We start from the raw sequence: 21,886 nt of genomic DNA on the forward strand, positions 1-21,886 counted from the left end.
TATAAAGTAGAACCTGAGACTTCGGTCACTCAGCTAGTGAGTAGCAGAAAGCAGAAACCAGAACCCTTAAAAACCACTTACTCTATATCAGAAAAAAGGTATGTTTCAGGAATAACAAGATGCTTGGTAAGGTTAGACTATGTGCTGGAAAGCGTGAAATGGAAGGGCAGACTGACTAATCCATCTTCATTTCACATTTGTTTTCCTTTTAAAAACTCATTTCAGTATTTATATTTCCTATTAAGTCTTTCTTGACTGACATTATCTAACCCATCTCATTAATCTGCTGCCTTCTTATAAATGTGAGATACAGAAAAAAATGTACCTATGTTAGATCTTAACTTCAAAAATTTTAGAGTAGCCTTTCACCTTCTAGCAGAATATAGGATATTACAGTAGGCCAACACTCTTGTTACAACTAGAAAAAAGTGGAGTAAGTTGCAAAATCATATTGCTAAAAGACATGGGATAGTGATGGAAGCAAAGAGAACCAGATGAACTACATTTCCAGGAGTTAGTCAGTGATTTGCAGCTTTTCTTCCCTGGCCATATTTGCTTATAAGGATGAAGATTCAGTGTATTCCAGGCAGGGAGATTTCACTGGGTTAAGAAAATGAGGAAAAGCTTCTGGTGGTTTCCTTGGGGCTACTTCGGTGGACTGGAAACTAGAGGAACTGAAAACACATAGTTGGTTTTCCCCTCAAGACATCTGCTGAGTTCTGGGGTGCTGCAGAAAGCTGGAGTGGAAAGGAAGAAAAGTCTCCCAGAGTTGCATGTATCTTAAAAAATAAAGTTCCATGAGATGAGGGTGGCTGCCATAGACAAACATTTCACCTTCAAGACATTTACCATATTTTAAAGCTATCTGCAGCAGGAAACGAAAGTTAATATGGTAGCCACTGGCTGTATATAATTAATGAGCTGTCAAAATATAGCTAACTGCAAACTGAGATGCACTTTAAGTATCAAATATACCCCAGATTTCAAAGACTTACTGCAAAAAAAGGGGTAAAATATCCTATTAACATGTTTTATATGGATTACATGTTGATATATATTTTAGAAATATTGGGATAAGTAGGATACTGCTGAAATTAATTCCACCTATTTCTTTTCAATTACATATGTAGTTCACATTATTTTTCTATTAGGCAGTGCTGCTGTTGAGCAACCCCTTAAAAATAAGACAAAAGAGTTATGTATAGCTAAAAATCCAACATATAAATTAAAATTTTGTGGCTTCACTTGAGCTCATTATGGTGAAATACACTGACTCTTGATAGATGACGTGGGCCTATTCTAAGATATACTTAAAAGGGGGATCCTGGTGAATTTCAAGATTAGTGGGGTTACACATAAAATCTGCATTTCTTTTCAGAATGAAAAGACAGGTTGGGGGAAGGGTTGTCAGGGGAGAAAGTAAGAACTACTGAACAACTGCTAGTATGTGAAATGCAGCTGGGCACTTTAGAGTATATTGTCATATTTTAATTTACAAAACAACCGTTAACAACCATGCTAACTTACTGTCTACATGATCAGAAATTCTCTGTGTCCACATCAAGATGGTTTTCTTTTTTAGTTATAGGCCCAGACTACTTATAGATCTCCCCAACATTTACTCTGCTTCTAGTCCTGTTCACTTATGGTCATGGCACCAACTCCAGACCCAGCCTCACTCCCAGAGAGTATGCTATATGAGCCAGAGCTAGATAGTGAGGGCCATGAGAATGGAATAAGCACACTGGGATTTCATATAATACAACAGGACTGTAAGTAACTGGTTTCATTTTAAGTACCGCCTACCAACTGGCACTCTGGGAAAGCATTATGTAAATTATAAAAACCAACATAAATATGTAATTATTTGCATCAAGAGGTCCTTTAAATGACCATGTTGTAAATATCAGGCATTACTCAAAACTGAAGCAGTCTTACCCATTACAATCTAAAATAACCTGTAGAGATAAAGGAGAGAGCTATTATAGCTACAAATCATATTCGCCTATCTAAAGAAGTGCGGAAATCCAGTTCAAATAAGAGGTGTCAATTATCATAGTTGCTACGAAAAAAAGTGTGTATGATAGTAAGAGTTCACCACAAACTTACCATACAGTCCAGTATGAGGTGAACTCTCCATAAAGTATAGCTTAGCAATAGCAGTGTCAGAAGCATCTGGAAATTCTAATACAAACACAAACTCCACAGCCCCTCCCATCCATCCTACCTCATTAGGAATTCATGGTGGAGAATTCTGATTTTTGTTTTTGTTTTGTTTTGTTTTGTTTTTTTAAACAATTTCTCTAATACTTCTAAAGCAAGCTAAGTTTGACAACCAGTGCTCTAAGAAGACTGTAACTATTATTTCTTTTAGTTGCTTTAGATATGCTTGTATAGATGAACATCCCAAACACATTGTGCAAACTCTCAAAAATAACAGATCTCATCTGTTCTCATTGTTTTACCTTTAGGCATAGATTAAAACATTTCCAAAATAAGATAAAAACACATACTTACCAAGGGCTTTTCCTGAGGCAATTCTTGTCAAAAACTGACATATGTATATCGTTCTCAACTGATAAGCTGTTAGACTGGACAGTCCATGAATAATAGCTGAAAAAGAAAAACATTAAAACATTTTTTTAAAAAACCCAAACTTGACCCAGCAGCGCCTCTGTGTGGTTGGCTGAGTAATAATAGGTTACACACAAAAACTATCACAAACTGGGAACTGTATACTTTTGTTTACAGGCAATTTTTTAAAAATGAGAAAAATAGCAATGAACACTTACAAAATAAAATAGATTTTCACATGCAGAATAATAAATATTTAATAGTACTTCCACAGGTAGCACTCTATACTAACAAAAAGGGATAATTAGATTCAAAACTATAAAATGTGTCAAATCATTAGCTGGAAGCTTATTTTATACCTTAAAACTCCTATTATAGGAAATACTTCATATTATTTCAGTCAAGGTTTCAGTTAAGTGAGTCTCTTAAGTTCACAAAGACTTTAAAAAAAAAAACATTTACTGGGGCAAGCTGGCCGAAGACAGGGATGGCCCGGTGGCGACAGGGTACTAGACCCTAGGCCCCCAAGTCTTTTCCAGGGGCTGTGCGGGTCGAAGAAGTGAGCTCACAGCCGAATCCAACAAACAGTGTGTTGGTCTTTCTCACCGTGGGGATGGTGCAATAAAGCCTCTGCCCCAATAGGCAACTCCCGCATTCGGTAACCCTGATGCAGAAGCTCCAGGAGGGCTACAGCGTAGCACCAGTGGGAGGCAGGAGGCCAGTGAAGCTGGTCAAGCTGGTCCTGCAGTCCCCACAGGTGCGACACTGAGCCCCCCAGGCCTATGGGCCCAGAGATGCATGACCTCCCTCAGGGCAGCCACCTCTGGCGGTTGCTCTGCACTTTCACCTTAACACTCTACTATAATGCTCTGCTAAGCAGGGGCTCCTGGGCAAGCGGAGAGGCTGACAGTGAGCAGGTCAGACTTGCCATGCTGGCTGGTAGAAGAGTTTGTGGTGGCAGAATAAGATGCTCCATGTTCCAATTCCCAGGCTAAAACCACCTTGAGTGTGGTTCCTCAGGGCCAAAAAAAAAAAAATCATAACGCAGCTCATCTAAGAGGAATGTTTCAAAGCTGCCGCTTAGCTCTAACACTTACTCTGGAAATTTGAAGGGGCTGTCATGGGTGTGCCTTGGTTTTTGCTTTGTCCACTGGTGACTGCTAGATAGAAAAGCTCTGGAAAATGGAAGCAAACTGAGTCCATACAGCTACCTTTTACCCTTTGATAGGGGTCTTAGGGGTTGTACCTCAGATAGAGACAGTAGAAGAATGGACTTATGTCCCTCATTCTTGGGAACTTGTGGTCACCCCCTTCTCTGTCTCCAGTCTAGATCATCACCCAGCAAAATAAAGAGAATAGTTCCCTTCCCTATTGTAATTAGGTTTGAGACAGGTTTAAAACTTCCAGGATACAATCTCAGCAATTAAAAGTTTATTTTTCCTTCAAAACCTCTGTTTCTCCACAACCTTAACTCCAAAGAAATAAGATTGCAGATGTATAGAAACAAATTTATTAATATTAATCTCCCTGCGCCTGGATGGCTCAGTGAGTTAAAGCCTCTGCTTTTGGCTCGGGTCATGATCCCCGGGGTCCCTCTGCATCCTGCTCTCTGCTCAGCAGGAGGCCTGCTTCTCTTCCTCTGTCTCTCTGCCTGCCTCTCTGCCTACCTGTGATCTCTGTCTGTCAAATAAATAAATAAAATCTTTAAAAAATATATTAATCTCCTAACTACTTGAATGCCCACCCAGATATTGTGTTAGGCAGTGAGTATCATGGTGCATAAACCATAATCCTGGGCCTCAATGAGTTTATTACTATGTAGAAATGAAAGACAAATGATTGAGTAATTAAAGTAAAAACATGGGGAAAACTGAAAAAGACAAGTACATAATGCTGCGGGTGCAATATAACAAACCTAGTGTGTGTTTTAGTAGCTAGCTGGAGGGATAAGATAGGAAAGCTTCTCTGAGGAAATAATGTTTATAAAGTAAAACCTGAAGATGCCACTGTTATACTTCACTCAGGGCTTGGCTATTGTATATAAAGATTAAATCAGCTAGCAAAATCAAAAAGCAGTCCTGCAGTTACTAAGGAAGTAAGAGGCAAATACATTTATTTGTATTTATTTCAATTCTAAAATAGCATACTCTTGTGCTATCCTAGAGATTATCTGGACCAAATACAGCCACAATATAATTAAACAGGATTCAGAGAGAGCACAAAACTTATATAAAATTTAAACAATTCATTCAATATTTAGTAAACATCTATTGCTAGCCAATGTTAGGAACTGATAAGATAGCCCCTGCTCCTCAGGAAGGTTTTAGTTTGAGAAGACACAACCCCAAATTTATGCAAGTTATTAAAATTTTAATGTCACAAAGGTTAAAAGTATGGTATAAAAGCAAAACAAAAGAATATATTCTAGAGAAGAAAGACCTCTATCTTTACTTCCCTTCACTTCCCTTTAGTCCATTATGCAAAAACTACAAATTATCTTACGCACCACTGCCCTTCTGTTCTTTGTACCTGTTAGACAATAAATAAAGCAAAAACAATGAAAACCTGGTTGAACCTTGCTATCTGCTTTTTCCTCAGTTGTAACCAAACACTGCTGACAGAAAGACACATAGGGAGATCTAGTGACTAGCTACAACAGCAACCAGATTTAAGCACTTCTAATACCAGGTACTAGTCTAAGCACTTTACACCAGTGGTTTTTAACTAGGTCTTTTTGACCCCTAGAGGAGTTCTGGCAGTGTCTGAGACAATTCTGATTATTATGAATGTAAGGGGGATGCTCCTAGCATCTGGTAGTTGAGGTTAGGGAAATGCTAAACATCCTACTATGTACAGAAGCTCCACCTTCACCCCCCTCTACTCTCATACATACACAGAACAAAGGATTATGTGGTGCAACCTGTCAACAGTGCTGAGGCTGAGAAACCTTACTTTATACCGATCAACAGCTCTGTGAGGTAGATACTACTGTCACCATTCTAAAGATGAAGAAATTGAGGTACTGAAAGGTAAGTAACTTGATTCACGTTTTACAACTAGAAAGTAGAAGAGTCAGGAATCAAATTCAGACAATTTATTCTGGAGCCCATGCTCTTACCCACTATCTTACACTGCTTCCCATGGAAAGAGGTTAGGAATAACAGTCTGGGAAAGGTATTATCTGAATTAAGTGAGGTGTGAGAACAATTCTGAGTCAGAATGAAAGTGCTAAGAATTTTTGAGAAAGCATCAAGAGTTGTATATTTTTATAACACTGAAAATTGTAATACATGAAATCCTATAAAAGATAAAAGGGAGTCCTTTTGGTCTAAAATGGAGACAGATAACACTAGGTTCAAATTTATATGTCACTGATTAGCAGAACAACTTTGAAAATAGTTTACTTTCTCTGGGTTTCTGTGCCCTTAACTTCAAAATAATAGAGGTGGCCTAGATTATTCTTTGGGTGTTGTTCTAGAACCTCAAAAGGAGTCTATTTTTTAGAAAGGTTTTTAATTTAAAATATTGTGAAGATTAAGTCCTATACTCCCTCCACCCAGTTTCCCGTTAGTAACATCTTAATATTAACTAGAGTCCATGCTTTATTCAGCTTTTCTTAGTTTTTACTTCATGTCCTTCTTCTGCTGTAGATCCCACCCAGGACATTACATTCAGTTATCATGTCTCTTTAGGCATTGCTTGGCTATGAAAGTTTCTCAGACTCCTATGGTTTTGAGGACCGTGGCAGTTTTGAGGCATTTTGTATTGCAGTTTGATGTTTTCCTTACAATTTGAATGAGTGAAGGGGTTTTGGGAGAAAGATCAAAGAAGTTCTATCTTCAACACGTCAAATAAAGTGTACATACCACCAACTGGCACTGTTCCTGTTGACCTTGCTGCCTAGGAGTTAAGTATTGTTTGTTAGATTTCTCTACTGTGAAATTAACCTCCCTCCAATTCCATACTGTTGTCTTCAAAATAAAGTCCCTATGCACAGACCGCATTTAAGGAATGGGGTGTTATACTTCACTTCCTTGAGAACACAGTAGCTACTACATAAATTACCTGAATTCTTCTGTATGAGATTTGTTTCTTTTCCCACTTATTTATTTTTCCCACCATTTATTTCCATCATTATGGACTCATAGATAATTATTTGACCTTTGGGTTCGAATCCAGACTTTTCTTACTCGAGTTGCTCTGGCTATTGGCAGCTCTTGCAGTTGGTTCCTGTCCCTTTGTAATGTCACTGCTGTGGGGTTTTTTTGTTTGGACGATTTTTGCATTTCCTTATTTTCTGGTACAAGATGCTCCAGGTTCATCTTGCACACTTCCTGTCCCAGTCCCAGAATCAGGCCATTTCTCCAAAGAGCTCTGGTTGTCTTTCTTAAGGACTGATATTAGAAACCAAGACTTGAGTGATAGGTTGCTACTTAGGGTTACATTGCTTCAGTGCACTTTCACCTAACAGAACGAGGAAATACATGCATATATATTAACCTGTATCTAGAGATGTATAGAAATACCCATATATATATGGGTATTACATACATACTTCTGTATGTAATCATTGTTAAAAGAGAACCACTGGCCCAAACTGGGGCTTAACACCTAATCTAATTGCACTTTCAATGTCCCCCAGAAATACAGTCTTAACCTGTTGGGAAGGAATTTTGTGACTGGAGCCAGAGTCTGCCAAATGGGTCGTCTTCAGCCCCAAAGGAAGATGAGGTAATCTGCATACGACCCCCTGCTCTTCCTCCTAAGGGAAAGTACCTAGCCTAAACCAATCCTTTTCTTTTGCTAATAACATTCTTGCCCCACCTTCCATCTATAAAAATTTTCCATTTTGGGGGCGCCTGGGTGGCTCAGTGGGTTGAGCGGCTGCCTTTGGCTCAGGTCATGATCTCAGAGTCCTGGGATCGAGTTCCCCGCATCTGGCTCTCTGCTTGCCAGGCAGCCTGCTTCCCTCTCTCTCTCTCTCTGCCTGCCTCTCCATCTACTTGTGATTTCTCTCTGTCAAATAAATAAATAAAATCTTTTTAAAAAATAATAAATAAAAAAAATTTTTTTTAAAATCTTCCATTTTGTACAACACCAAGCTCTCTGCCTACTCGCAAGGTGGGATGTTGTCAGCCCAATTCATGAAATTGCTTATTAGCTCTGCAATTACATCCGCAAATTTACTTGGCTGAACTTTGTTTCTGAACACCATCTATACCTGTATTAAGGTATTAAGGTAATTAAGCCAAACCGGAAGTCATACTGACCTTTCCAACCCAAATTCATTGACAAGTAGGTAACTGTACCCTCTTCCCCAAAGTGGACTTTTTCAATAAATCACTGTAATACACTAATTTACGACTTAACTTTCTCATTCATGTTAACTAACCATGGGTTCAGGGTTACCCGACAGAGCTGGAGGAAGGGTTCTTGAACTGGAAGATAAGGCACAAGTGTGGAACATTCCCTTGAACCTACCAATACTGGAGGCTGCTTAATTAGTCCAATTTATAAACTAAAATTACTTGCCTAAGCAATGGGATTACCATGAAGATGAAATGTGTCCATATAGTTTTACAAAATATTTAATTTTATATTAAATAGCAGAGCACCTTTCTGTTACCACTAAAAAAGCCAGGCTAGTCTTCTCTAGGAGTCTGTGTCTTTGTCGGTCCAAGGCTGTGTTGTCTAAGGAGCACTTTTCACTGACAAGTTATTTTTTCCCTGCAGCCTATAATGTGCAAGCAGGCCAAATGGGATTGGAAAAGCTCACAAAATAACCGAAAACCCTGGTGCTTGGGTCACTTGGAGGCCATTGTGACCGCTTCATAAACGCCACCACAGGAATACCTGAGTCGAAAGAAACACCAAATACAAGCGCCAAATTAGAAAAAGAACTTGGGACACTGGGCAATTTTATGCATTTTCACTCACCGAATCCTCTATCAGTTCTACAAGCGGGGGGGGGGGGGGGTCTTATCCTTTTTACTGAAGAGAAAAAACAAGAATCTGAGAAGAACTGAGAAGCCGAAAACGGGCCAATGCGAGATTCGAACCGACGTTCTCCTCAGAGCCGCGGTCTCTCCGGTCCACCGCCGCAGCAGCCCCCGTCGCCGCCGAGCGGACTAGGTAGGTGTACGGCGCGCGGCAAACCAGGCCTCGACCGCCCGCCGCCGTTCCCGCCCCGCGGCGCATCGTCGCCCCGGCCCCAGCGCAGCCCCCCGCCGGACCAGCCCAGCACTCACCTTCGGCACTGTCGCGGGTCCGGCGGAAGTCCTCGGAGCGACCGTCGCGGAAGGCCCGGCAAAGAGAGAGGCAGAGGAAATCGAGCATCCAACCGGCAGCTATCGCCTCGGCCTCCGCCACCGGGCCAGAGGCCTCTTCTTCCCCGGGGGCCCCCACCTGCACTTGCCACTCGAGCAATTCCTGGCACTCAAATTGCTCCTGATCATCTCTCGGCGTTTCTGCCATCCCCTCTTCTGGGGGGTCTGCGTCCTCCCCATCCGCACAACCCCGCGGACTCGGCGCCTCTACGGTAGCACTTTCCGCCATGTTAAATCACTCGAACAGGTCCGCCCCTCCAGGCGCCGAGCGAGGATTGGCTGGTGCTGAAAGACCCTGGGCGTGCCCCCATGGGTCGCGTCCGCCGGTGGGAAACAACCAATCACACCGCCAGGATGGGCGAGCGCTGCTTTTGATTGGCCGATGCCTGCTCCCGCCTCTGGATGTTGAATTCGTCGCGGAGCTGGGGCCGGGCTTTGCGGGTCAACTGGGCTAGTACAGCCCGGGCTACCGGGGATATTAGGACGTGAGGAACCTGCTTTCTAGTCCTGATAAAATGCAGTATGGACGGGAACGGAAACGCGGTTAGTTAAAATAGAAAAGCATCTTACCCGCGGTGTGCTTCAAAAAGGTAGGTTATTAGAATTTATTTAAGGGTAACGCTTTATACGCTAGTATTCGCGTAAGACAGCATGCGATCCCCAATCAAAACCATCCCAGCGGACGTACATCCATGCCTCTCCAACCTTAGCGCGCGTCACAGTCCGCTCGGGGGTTGTTGAAACATCATTGCTGGGCTCCACTCCCAGAGTTTCTGTTCTGTAGGTCTGGCTTGAGTTCCTTGAATTTGCAAGTCTAACAAGTTCCCAGATGATGCTAGAGCGGCTGCTTGTCTGGGGACCACATTTTGAGGATCACTACTCTAGAAAGAGTATATTACTATGGAAATGAATTTAAATAGGGTTTTAAGTAGATTATGGAGTTCAGCTTTTAAACAATAAGGGGATACTTATTTTGGACTTTGAAACGTAAGAGCGTAGGAGGGAACAGCGGGCTCTGGTTATATTCTGTTTCTCTACGTGAGTGACAGTTACCTCTGAACATGATTTATGCACTTTTCAATATCCAATATTATTACAAAGTCTACTTTGAAAACACATCCAACATTATCAAGGCTTTATGTGTTTTAATTTTACACGTTTGTTATTGCTTTAAGGCCATAGTTTAAAATGTGGAGTCATTTAAATAAAGCACTATATTGTAGCCATTAAGAATGCCTAGTTTGTAATAACCTCTGCCAGTTATCCACTAGCTGGGTGACCTTGGACTAGTTGTATCTCAGTTTTCTCTTGTGTATGTTGGGCATTATAATAATAACCTCATCATAGATTTTTGGGGACGATTAAAAGACTTGACAAATGTAAAGGGTTTAAAGGGAAACCAGGTGCATAATAAGTGCTCAGTTAATATTAGCTGGACAAGCAGGACATTTGGACTATCTCGAAGAGAGTGTTAAGTTGGAAGGGACTGCACCTTAGGGCTCTAATGGTCCCATGGAAAGTAAGTCGCATTTGCAAACAATACAGGGGAATAGAGTCTAAGGAAATAAGGGTTAAGGCACATTATGAGCAAAGCAAACAAACCCCTGGTTTCCATACTGAAACTTTTTTTTGTCATTCAGGGCTCTCACACAAAGGGTCTGCTTTTTCTTTCTTTCCTCCAAGCCTCCGCTTCTTCCTAGCCTGGAGTTAAAGGTTATTCTTAGGTATAACACCAGTTTATTCAAAACCATAAAGTAAACATATTTTCCTGTGGCATCATTTTACTGAAAGATTCAGGAAAGTGAAACTTTTTTTAATATTTAAAGCAATGGTATGTAATGAAATGAGGTGAATAATTTTTTTTTAAGATTTTATTTTTTAAAGATTTTATTTATTTATTTGACAGACAGAGATCACAAGTAGGCAGAGAGGCAGGCAGAGAGAGAGGAGGAATCAGGCTCCCCACCAAGCAGAGAGCCCGATGTGGGGCTCAATCCCAGGACCCTGGGACCATGACCTGAGCCGAAGGCAGAGGCCTCATCCCACTGAGCCACCCAGGTGCCCCAGGTGAATAATTTCATTAAGATTTAATCATAATCATCAAACAAAATTTTAGTTTAGGGGCTACTTACAGCTACATATTGCACTCTCTGTCCTCTTCTCTTACTGGTATTTCACTGAAGAATATTTAAGAAGGACTGGCCTAAAACTGTGGATCAAAAATTATTTTAAAATTTTATCCCACCAGAAAATCGGGCACCTGGGTGGCTCAGTGGGTTAAAGCCTCTGCCTTCAGCTCAGGTCATGATCCCGGAGTCCTGGGATCGAGCCCTGCCTCAGGCTCTCTGCTCAACCGGGAGTCTGCTCCCTACTCGCCCCCCCCAACCTCCCTGCCTCTCTGCCTACTTGTGATCTCTGTCTGCCAAATAAATAAATAAAATCTTAAAAAAAAAAATTTATCCCACCAGAAAATCAATAATACAGAGTTTTATTGCGTGGGCCAGGAAAAGGGTCTAGATGAGGAGGTCTCAGAAAAAAGGATAATTTTTTAAATCTGCCCATCAACATGGATGCTAGGTTATTCTTCTGAAATAATAGTTGACTCTGCTATGATCAGAAAACTCAGCTGGATTAAGTGTAAAATTACAATAAAACTTGTAATATATAACATCCCAATAACACTTCAGCTGTACGTATTTTAATTTAATGCTATGATAGATATATCAAACACATGACATTTCAGGAAATCTTATGTAATTAGTAAACATTCTGAGATGGGGGAAATTTTTTTGATAGAAAAGTTTAGGGGCGCTTGGGTGGCTCAGTGGGTTAAGCCTCTCTCTTCGGCTCAGGTCATGATCTCAGGGTCCTGGGATCAAGCCCCACATCAGGCTCTCTGCTCAGCAGGGAGCCTGCTTCCCCCTCTTTCTCTGCCTACTTGTGATCTCTCTTTCTGTCAAATAAATAAATAAAATCTTTGAAAAAAAAGGAAAAAAGAAAAAGAAAAGTTTATAAGGTATCATTTCCTTCATGACTGCTTTTCAGGAGCGAGATCCTAGTAGTTTGAGGTAAAGGAATGTGTGAGTCAAGAGAAAATCTTGAATGTGATTTTGAAGTCCTCCCTTGGGTAAAATTAGGAGATTATATTTCTTGCAAACTTGAATTTGTGGATTGAGATCCGTAACTGCTGCACTTATTTTTAGTTAAAGCAGTTTTATGAGAGGAGAGATTTGAAGTGTTTTGGGATGTTCCTAAGAACACATCATGAACCAAAGACTGAAGTTTTGGGGATACAAATGTGACTTCATATGGCATGTGCTTTCTAACCATTAGAGCTTTTCCACAGTAACATATTGACAGGTACTGATTTCTCACCACTAGAATCATTGGTGTAATGGCTGGCTGATCACCAGACAAAGATACTGTGGAAAGATTCTGAATTGTGTGACCCACCCCATCCCTCAAATTCATCTATTGAAACCCTAATCCTCAATGTTACTATACTTGGATATTGGGCCTATAAGGAGGTAAGTAAGGTTAAATAAGGTCATAATGGTGAATATCTGATCCTGTAGGATTAGCATCCTTGTAAGAAGAGACACCAGAGAGCTCTCTACCCTCTTTGTCTCTCCAGCCATGGGAAGATGCAGTGAGAAGGTACCCATCTACAAGCCAGGAAGAGAGTTCTCAGCAGGAACCAAATCAGCCAGTACCTTGACCTTGACTTGCCAGCCTCCAGAACTGTGAGAAAATAAATGTATGTTGTTTAAGCCACCCAGTCTGTGATATTTCATAGGGAGCCCAAGCTAACCAATATAGATTCCCATAAAGGCTACATGACATTCCCTGTATTGTTGCAATTCCCAAGAGTGTTTTTGCCTTGAGTCCAAGGTAAAGGAACACTTTGAAACCTATAAATTTCTTAAATTATGTTTACCATGTTAAAAATGTTTCACTACTATAAGCTAATGATCTCATTATAAATAATATAAACTTTTATTTCTGTAGTTATGTCTTTTGATTATTCAAATTACATACAGATTTTCCTTGATTTACAATGGGGTTCTGTCCCAATAAACCCATCCTAAGTTGAAAATAATGTTAAATCAAAAATGCATTTAATACATGTAACCTACTGAACATAATAGCTTAGTCTGCTTTAAATGGGCTCAGAACTCTTACATTAGTCCACAGTTAGGCCAGATCATCTAATACAAAGCCTATTTTATAATAAGGTGTTGAATATATCATGTAATTTATCAAAAACTATACTCACAGTAAAAAATAGAATGGCTGTATAGGTAAAGAATAGTTTTAAGTATATTGGTTGTCTACTCTTGTGATCACATGGCTTACTGGGAACTTCAGCTTGCTGCTGCCTGGGGTCATGAGAGACTATCTTACCAAATACTGCTAGTGGGAAAAGATCAAAAGTCAAAGTATGGTTTCTACTGAATCACGCCATCATGCAGTTGAAAAATCATAAGTTGAACCATTGTCAATTGGGGATCATCTTGTGTACTTTTAGAACATCCTTTGTAAAAAATTACCTCTTGTGTGAAGTGTACTTGGCTGGAATGGTGCATGGTGAACATAAAGATGTTATCCCTCTCCTTCAAGAATCACAAACCGGGGGCACCTGGGTGGCTCAGTCATTAAGCATCTGCCTTCGGCTCAGGTCATGACCCCAGGGTCCTGGGATTGAGCTCCACCTAGGGCTCCCTGCCCCCCAGAAAGCCTTCTCCCTCTCCCACTTTCCCTGCTTGTGTTCCCTCTCTCACTGTGTCTCTATTAAACGAATAAATAAAATCTTTAAAAAAAAATAAAAAATTAAATTAAAAAAGAATTATAGACCAGTTGGGACACACTTATGCCCACATACACACACTGTATGTAGACATCAGACTAATGAATGATGCTTGCAGTAACCCTAATAGGAGTTTGGTGGAGGGAAAGGATCTAAGCCAATGAGATTTTGGTAAGAAGGTTTGAGGAGATGTCCTTGTATCCTTGCAGGTAGAGAGGACAGAAGAGAGAGCTGGGTGCACACTAATTCCTTTTTTAAAAGTAAGCTTTATGGAGCCTAAGGCACTACTTTGGCTGTCCTCACAAACAGTTCTCAACTTCAGTAATGTATCAAATTTCCTCAGTTGGCTGAGGTAAGACTTCAGAGTCACTAAATCAGAATTTCTAGGGACAAAGTTCGAGCATTTGTGTTTTTCAAAATTTCCCCAAAAGAGGATTGATAGCTACTGAACCACAGAAATAAAATGATAGTAGATAAATGCCAAATTGCCATGCTACTTTGAGGTAGTAGACACTAACAGGTAAACACACAGAGACACAACACTATAATAGGAGTAAAAAAGAACACTCTTATGAAGACTTCTTTCTTTTTCAGAATCAGTAAATTAATACCAAAGACTAAAGGAATGTTTAGAACTAAAACGAAGCAGGTTTCAGGAAGGAACATATTATTTTAGACAACTCTAATTCTTTAGAACTTTAAAAATATTTAGAAGATCTTTGAAGCCCCTTGAGATATTTTAGGAGGTATTGTGTGCATTTCAGGATCCTTGTGGGATGTGGCTGACACAATACAAGCATCAGAGAGATGCTGGCTCGCCGTGCAAGGAAATGCAGCAGGTTGAATGCTGGAGTCAGGATTGACTTCCCGTGATCATTGTATTTCACTGCTTTATTTTATTTTATTTTTTAAGATTTTATTTATTTATTTGACAGAGATCACAAGTAGGCAGAGAGACAGGTAGAGATAGAGGAGGAAGCAGGCTCCCTGCTGAGCTGAGAGCCCGATGTGGGGCTCAATCCCAGGACCTTGAGATCATGACCTGAGCTGAAGGCAGAGGCTTTAACCCACTGAGCCACCCAGGCGCCCCTCACTGCTTTATTTTTAAAAAGAAAAACCTTCTGGTATATGCCTTTAACAAATCATTGAGCAGCTAATATTTTGAATAAAATGCATCTGCTAAAAGTGAAAGCAGTAACATTGCGTGGGAGCACAAGAATATGACTGCAAATAGCTGGAGGCCAGAGGAAGAATGCCATTTCCATCTATTTGCTCTGGAAATAAACCAGTTCTGGATAAAACAACATATCCCGGTGATATGTTCTACCCCCGGATAGAAAAATAAAGGGAAAACTCTTGACCATAACACTAAGAAATAAATTCTATGGACAGCCTCTACTTATTAAAGCAGTGCATGAGCCGCATATGTAATTTTTAATTTTCTAGGAGACACTTTTATTTTTTTTAAAGATTTTATTTATTTGACAGAGAAACTTTTAGAGAGGGAATACAAACAGGGGGAGTGGAGGAGGGAGAAGGAGGCTTCTCGTTGAGCAGGGAGAGGGATGCAGGGCTCCATCCCAGGACCCTGGGATCATGAGCTAAGCTGAAGGCAGATGTTTAATGACGCCTGGGTGGCTCAGTTGGTTAATGACTGAGCTATCCAGGTGCCCCTAGGAGCCACATTTTAAAAAGTAAGAAAAAAGAGGGACGCCTGGGTGGCTCAGTTGGTTAAGCAGCTGCCTTCGGCTCGGGTCATGATCCCAGTGTCCTGGGATCGAGTCCCACCTCGGGCTTCTTGCTCAGTAGGGAGCCTGCTTCTCCCTCTGCCTCTGCCTGCCATTCTGTCTGCCTGTCTCCCCCCCCCTCTCTCTGATAAATAAATAAAATCTTAAAAAAAAAAAAAGTAAGAAAAAAGAGGTGAAATTCATTTTAATGTTATAGTTTATTTAATCCAATATATCCAAAATATTGTTTGGATATATAATCCTTATAATAAATTACTGGGATATTTTACATTTTTCAAAATGTCTTCAAAATCCTGCATATATTTTACATTTATGCACAGATCAATTTGGAGTAGCCACATTTCAAGTTCCCAGATAGCCAGATATGGCTGGTGGCTGCCATATTGGATAGCACAGTACCATGCAGCTTGAATTTCAGGCTCTGAACTCAGAAAGATGTAGATTTGAATTTTTTCTCCATTTTCTGTTTACTCTTGAGCAAACTGATTAACCCCTTAACACTTATTTAAAATCAGTTGGGATTGTGGCGGTAGTTACGTGATTGTATAAAAACCCATAAAGTTGTATACCTAAAATGGTTGGATTTTACTGCTTGTAAGTTACTCCCAATAAACTTGATTAAACACACACACACACACACACACACACAATTTGGGAAATCCTGGTTTTAAATAAGTGTCAGTTTTCCTTTCCATGGACTTCTCAGAGCCACATATTTACCCATACACTAATGTGGATTATGAATTTTTTTAAAAAGACTTTATTTATTTATTTGACTGAGAGAGACACAGCAAGAGAAGGAACATAAGCAGGGGGAGTGGGAGAGGGAGAAGCAGGCTCCCCGCAGAACAGGGAGCCTGATGTAGGACTTGATCTCAGGACACTGGGATCATGACCTGAGCCACCCAGGTGCCCCTTTATTAGCTAATTAATTGGGTCCCAAACACAGGTTTCATCCTTAATTCCTTTCCTTACCTCACACAACACGTCTAGTCCTTCAATAGCTTTGGTTGGCTCTACTTTGAGAATAGATCCAGAATCTAGTTACTAACCATCATCTTCATCTCCACCCTCACTCAGCCACGGATCTTCATCTGGTTTGGACCCCACGAGTCTCCCAATAGATCTCTTTGCTCTCTTTGCTTTTACCATGGTCTTTTTTTTTTTTTTTCCCACCTGCTCAAAACCTGTAATGATTTGTGATCACTCTTAGAATAAAATCCAGACTCCTTAGTAAGCCTAAAATGCATGACATAAACTTATTTCTATTTATGTTTCTAACAATAGCTGTTAGAAACCCTGCCCATTTCTTGCTCTGCTATAGCCATTCTAACCTTCTTGCTCTGCTATAGCCATTCTAACCTTCTTGCTACTTCTTAAATAAACCACATTCACTCTTGTCTCAGAGCCTTTGCACGTGCTGTTCCCTCTGACTTGATTGTTCTCTCAAATAATTGCTTGGATCTCTTGCCAACCCATTGCATTCAATGCTACCTTCTTCAGAGAGGCTTTTTTTTTTTTTTTAAGTTTTTCTTTAAATTCTAGTTAGTTAACATACAGTATAATATTACTTTCAGGTGTACAATTTAGTCATTCAGCACTTCCATACAACACCTGGTCCTCATTACAATAAGTGCACTCCTTCATCCCTATCCTCTATTTAACCAATCCCCCTACTTCTGCCCCCCCAGGTAAACCATCTGTTCTCTGTAGTTAAGAGTCTGTTTCTTGGTTTGCCTCTTGCTCTCTTTTCTCCCCTCTATGATCATTTTGTTTCTTAAATTGTACATGTGAGTGAGATCATATGGTATTTGTCTTTCTCTGACTGACTTATTGCGCTTTGTGTAATACCCTCTAGCTCCATCCACACCATAAGCAAGAAATAAATTCAAAATGGATGAAAGACCTAAATGTGAGACATGAAACCATTGAAGTCCTGGAGGAGACACAAGCAGTCACGTCTTTGACATTCGGCCGTTGCTACTTCTTACTAAATATGTCTCCTGAGGCAAGAGAAACAAAAGCAAAATTAAACTGTTGGGACTTCAGAGACGCTTTCTTGGATCACTCTGTCTAAATATCGCTCATCTGCAGTACTCTGCGCAGCATGTATCACCAACTGATCAAACTCACAGTTTAGTTTTTCCTTTAATTGTCAGTTTCTTTCATTAAAATGTATGATTTTTCTAGGGCAGGTGTTTTGTCTTGTCCACTGCTGTATTCCCAATGCTTAGAAAAATGCCTGCACATGATGGTAGGTGTTCAATTAATATTCATTGAATGAATGGATTCATTCAGTACAGTTTTCTTAGACATGACTAAAAGATAATTGATACTCAAAAGAAAGGAAAACATTCTTACCCATGAAATTCTTTTCAGAATTTGAAAACTTCAGCTAATAAGGACTAAGGGGTACGCTAAGTTTTGTTGCATCCATTCACCAAAAAATCCAGAGCCTTCTGTTTCTGTCTTTACCCCCTTTAACTTTAGGAGGTCAGACCAAGTTCCATCAGCTAGATACTACTGATGATGATGATGATGATGATGATGATGATAATGATTGTATCAACCACATCTAACATTTAGTGCATGTTTCATGGGCGCCAGGAATTTTCCTAGGTGCATTTTTAATGTATCATCTAATTTAATCTTCACATCAAGTTTTTTTTTTTAAGATTTTATTTATTTATTTGACAGACAGAGATCACAAGTAGGCAGAGAGGCAGGCAGAGAGAGGAGGAAGCAGGCTCCCTGCCAAGCAGAGAGCCCGATGTGGGGCTCGATTCTAGGACCCTGGGACCATGACCTGAGCTGAAGGCAGAGGCTTTAACCCACTGAGCCACCCAAGCACCCTTCACATCAAGTTTATTAGGTAGATGCATTATAATCCTACAGCTTTATAAAGGATGGATCTGCAACTCGGAGGAGTGCTAAATCATCCATGACCAGTAAGTGAGTTAGCTAGTTAGTAAGATAGAGACCCAGGACCTTGAAACCAGGTGGTGTAACTATGCTATTCCTGCTTTTCACTAGAAGTCTGCCCTGGGGGAGCAGACACTAACCAGTTGGTTTTCCTTGTTGCCCTACTTGGCCTAGAGGTCTACTTCCCCTTTCTCTCTGCTAAAGAATTAAAACCAAAAGCTCTCATGCACATTTGCTTCTGTCAGTAAGTGCCTACCACTTCTCCATCCACCTATTTAATGACTTATGATGTCACAACACATTAAATTATTCTTCGTCACAACAAGATCATTTCAAATGGAAAAGGATAATATTTGCCTTATGTAAAAGAATGGATCTGGAGAAATTATTATATTTGACTTAACTCAGGTCACAGTTGCTGGAGTCAAGAACAAACCTTAGTTTTTCTCGTGCCAGGGGACCAAGAGGTTTTGCATGGAGGAGGATGTTCAATTTCTGGTTGGTGAAATTTCAGAATAGAGAGAAGAGAGCCACTGTCAGCACCGTTTGGGGCCTGGCGGGGAGTCTCAGAAAGCCACAAGAGGGGAAACAGGTAGAATTCAAGAGCAGCCACGTTGGCCCTACATTACAACTCTACATATGAGCATGTTCAGAGCAGGGAGTCAGAGGGGGTTGGCCTCCTGGGCGGGCTGGCCGCTCAGCAGCGTGACCTACTTGTTACCTACAAACTAGGTAACCTCTTTTCACTTCGGTTTCCTTCTTTGTAAAGTGGAGGTCACTGTAGACGTTATCTTAAAGATTTGCTGTGTGTATTAAATTACTAAACCCAAAAAACCCTTAAAATGCTGTCTGGCATATTGTAAATGCTCTTAATACTAGCTCATACTGATTTTCTCCTTTGTCCTGATTCTCAAACATTTCTGTACAGAATCCCTTTGGAAACTATCGGAAGTACCTCTATTATGAAGAATCATGTTTTCCTTATCAGTGTAAGTCTCAGTGTTTTGTTTTGTTTTGTTTTCCCCTGAGGGAGGAGGGGACAGGATCACAATAACAGGACAATTCAATGAGCAGAAAAGTGTACACTTCAGAACAGTGTATCTGTTGTGCGTGTATTGTGTGTTGTGTGTATGTGTGTAATCCTATTTGTATAAAAATTTGAAACTTGGCCCACATCACTCTATATTAAATATGAATACATTCATGTGAAGGGGAAGTAGGAAAAAATTCATGAGAAAGATGAAGGCCACGTAGGGCCCTCTTTCGAGGGGAGGAAGGAACTGTTTTCTAGAAAGGGGATGTAAGAGACCTCACACAGAATTATTTTACTAAAAGAAGATCTGCGTTAAATATGGAAAAATGTAAACATTTCATAAAAGTGGGTGGCATGTATATATTTATTAATTATTCTCTATACAACATAAGTTTGAAATACTTCCCAGAATCTTTTTTAAAATAAAAATAATCAGAGTACAGTTGGGCCTTAACAATTCTTAATAGCAGACTTAACCAGCATTACCTTTCCAGATTAACCAATTCCTTGACTGAACTGACTAGTTCAGTTTGGCTGCTTACTTTGTCAGCCCTGGTGATCTATTTCTTCTTCCCAGTAGAGGTCACTATGGAATGAAATATTTGGTTACACAATAGAATACATAGTATATTCCTCCCTCATGCAAATATTTTAGATCTTAAAAACAACAAAAATGCTGTGAAATTCTTTCTTAGTAGTTTACTTGTAAGTCCAACAATCAAAAGAGTAAAATGTGAGGTAGGCTGCGGGCCAGAGATCAGCGAAGCTGGTTTGAAGACTTCTGCACAAATACAAGTAATATACATCAGTGTGGCCTTACGTTTCCTCTTTTGGCAACCAACATCTGGAAAAGCTGTGCCCTTACCCTATGCATGGGAGGTGACTGTTCTTGCCTAGAAATACTGTAATTCTCTCTTCTCACTGGAAGGATAGTTTGAATACAGAATGCACACTTGGAAATTGCTGGAAGATAGTTGCTCCATTGTCTTTTAGCATCCAGGAATACCCTAGAGAGATCTCTTGCAGTTTAAGTTTTTAATCTTTGGAAACTAACTTTTCTCCTGTTTGGAAGCTTTTATACAGTTTCTTCTTTATTTATAGTCATCTGCAATTTCATGATACTCTTCTTTGGTGTAGTTTTGTTTTTATTGTGCTAGACCCTTCATGATTAGTTTGAATTGAAAAGTCACGTACTATTTTGTATGTGTGATAAACTATCTTCTATAGTTGATAAACTTGAAATGATAAATTACAATGTATATTTTTAGACATTTAAAACACAGTACAGAGAGGTTTCCAGAAAAATTTCTTACAAATCACTTTTTGTCAGTTTAATGTTTCTACCATTGAGTGATTAACTGAGGATTTTTTTTGTCCTAATTGAGAATTATCTTTCCATTTCCTGTAATTTTTGTTTTAAATTTCTGTTTTCTTCTAGTTTTTCATCTTTGTTTGTAACTAACTGTCAATTAACTATGTAACATGTTAAAATGCCAAGTACATTGCCGCCAAGAAATAATAAACGTGAGATTTCAGAATGAGAAACCAAATCACCATAGGTATTCATTTTTAGAGGAAATAGTTTTAAACCTGTTCTAATTTCCTTGCCATTTTAAGGCAGTAGAAGGGTCTAGAAAATAGAAAGGGGGATTCATGAAAAGTTTTTGTGCAGAGTTGTCATTATATTTTGAGACTGCCCCCCTTCCCTGCGAAAGCTGTGAGAGTAGTTTCTCTCTCCTTTCATATAAAGCCTAATGAAGCTTCCACGGAGAGCTGGTGAAGTTTCTCACACAGGGATCTTCATTTGCAGCCCTGCAGTTGCGGGCATAGTAGACTGAGATCTATTCCCAAAGAAAACAGAGTTGACAGGAAGAGCCACCTCTTGCTTTGCTGGGAGTGCCAAAGAATATTGCTCCTTGGGGAGTTTGTTAGGGCAAGGGTGGTCTGAGTGTTTCTCCTGGGCCAGCAGTGGGCAGCTCCCAGCAGAGTCCGTGTGGGTGGTCTTCCTCCCACACCCTCGGCCACTAAAGCTGACTTGAATAGTAAAGGCACTCGAGCAGCAAGAAGCGGAAGGTGAATGCCTACAAGACAAAGCAATGCTAATGATCCATCTTTCATAGAGATAATCCTGCAATTTATCTAAGGAAGAAGGAAGTACTGCATCTATCCCAAGACACTAACCCACTAACCACCTTGAGTCAGCGTGAAACTACAGGTTTCCCTGTAGGGTATGGTCCGCAACAAGACTGCCTTTACGCTGCCTGTACTTCGGAGGTCCCCAGGTCATCCGCACTTCTGACCAACTTGCTATAAATTTGGGGGTTTCCACTATCCCCTCAATTATTTGCTCTAATGCTCACAGAACTCAGCAAAGTGCTGTACTTATGATTATGGTTTTATTATAAAGGATATAGTTAGGGCAAAGGAAACAATGCAGAGCTTCCATACCCTCTCCTTGAGCCAGGGTCTGTCACTC

General features: G+C 40.2%; 1 protein-coding gene and 1 long non-coding RNA gene across 7 annotated transcripts in view; one reads left to right on the forward strand and one right to left on the reverse strand.

Moving 5' to 3' along the window:
• The window catches only part of TERF1 (telomeric repeat binding factor 1), a 40,392-nt gene extending 31,218 nt beyond the window's left edge, over positions 1-9,174 (reverse strand). For 4 of the 5 annotated variants that reach the window (XM_045063202.1, XM_045063201.1, XM_045063200.1 and 1 more), the window contains exons 1-2: positions 8,823-9,173; positions 2,518-2,613 (exon numbers count right to left, since the gene is read on the reverse strand). In XM_045063202.1, the coding sequence (XP_044919137.1) occupies positions 2,518-2,613; positions 8,823-9,129 (403 nt within the window). In that variant the 5' untranslated portion in view covers positions 9,130-9,173. Of the gene's footprint in view, positions 1-2,517; positions 2,614-8,822 lie in introns of all 5 variants that reach the window. The other variant, XR_006601519.1, reaches the window with a different exon arrangement.
• On the forward strand, positions 9,143-20,960 carry LOC101692848. Of its 2 annotated transcripts, XR_006601520.1 has the most exons (4): positions 9,143-9,490; positions 12,282-12,427; positions 12,535-12,657; positions 17,314-20,960. It is a non-coding gene; the product is annotated as an uncharacterized LOC101692848 (long non-coding RNA). The 2 variants fall into 2 exon arrangements; XR_001181067.2 differs by lacking the exon at positions 12,282-12,427 and having other exon boundaries at positions 9,198-9,490.
• The last annotated feature ends 926 nt before the right edge of the window (positions 20,961-21,886 follow it).

The sequence above is a fragment of the Mustela putorius genome, unplaced genomic scaffold (genome assembly GCF_011764305.1).
Source record: "Mustela putorius furo isolate JIRA1106 unplaced genomic scaffold, ASM1176430v1.1 tig00003846_pilon_pilon_pilon, whole genome shotgun sequence".
In the NCBI taxonomy this organism is placed as follows: domain Eukaryota; kingdom Metazoa; phylum Chordata; class Mammalia; order Carnivora; family Mustelidae; genus Mustela; species Mustela putorius.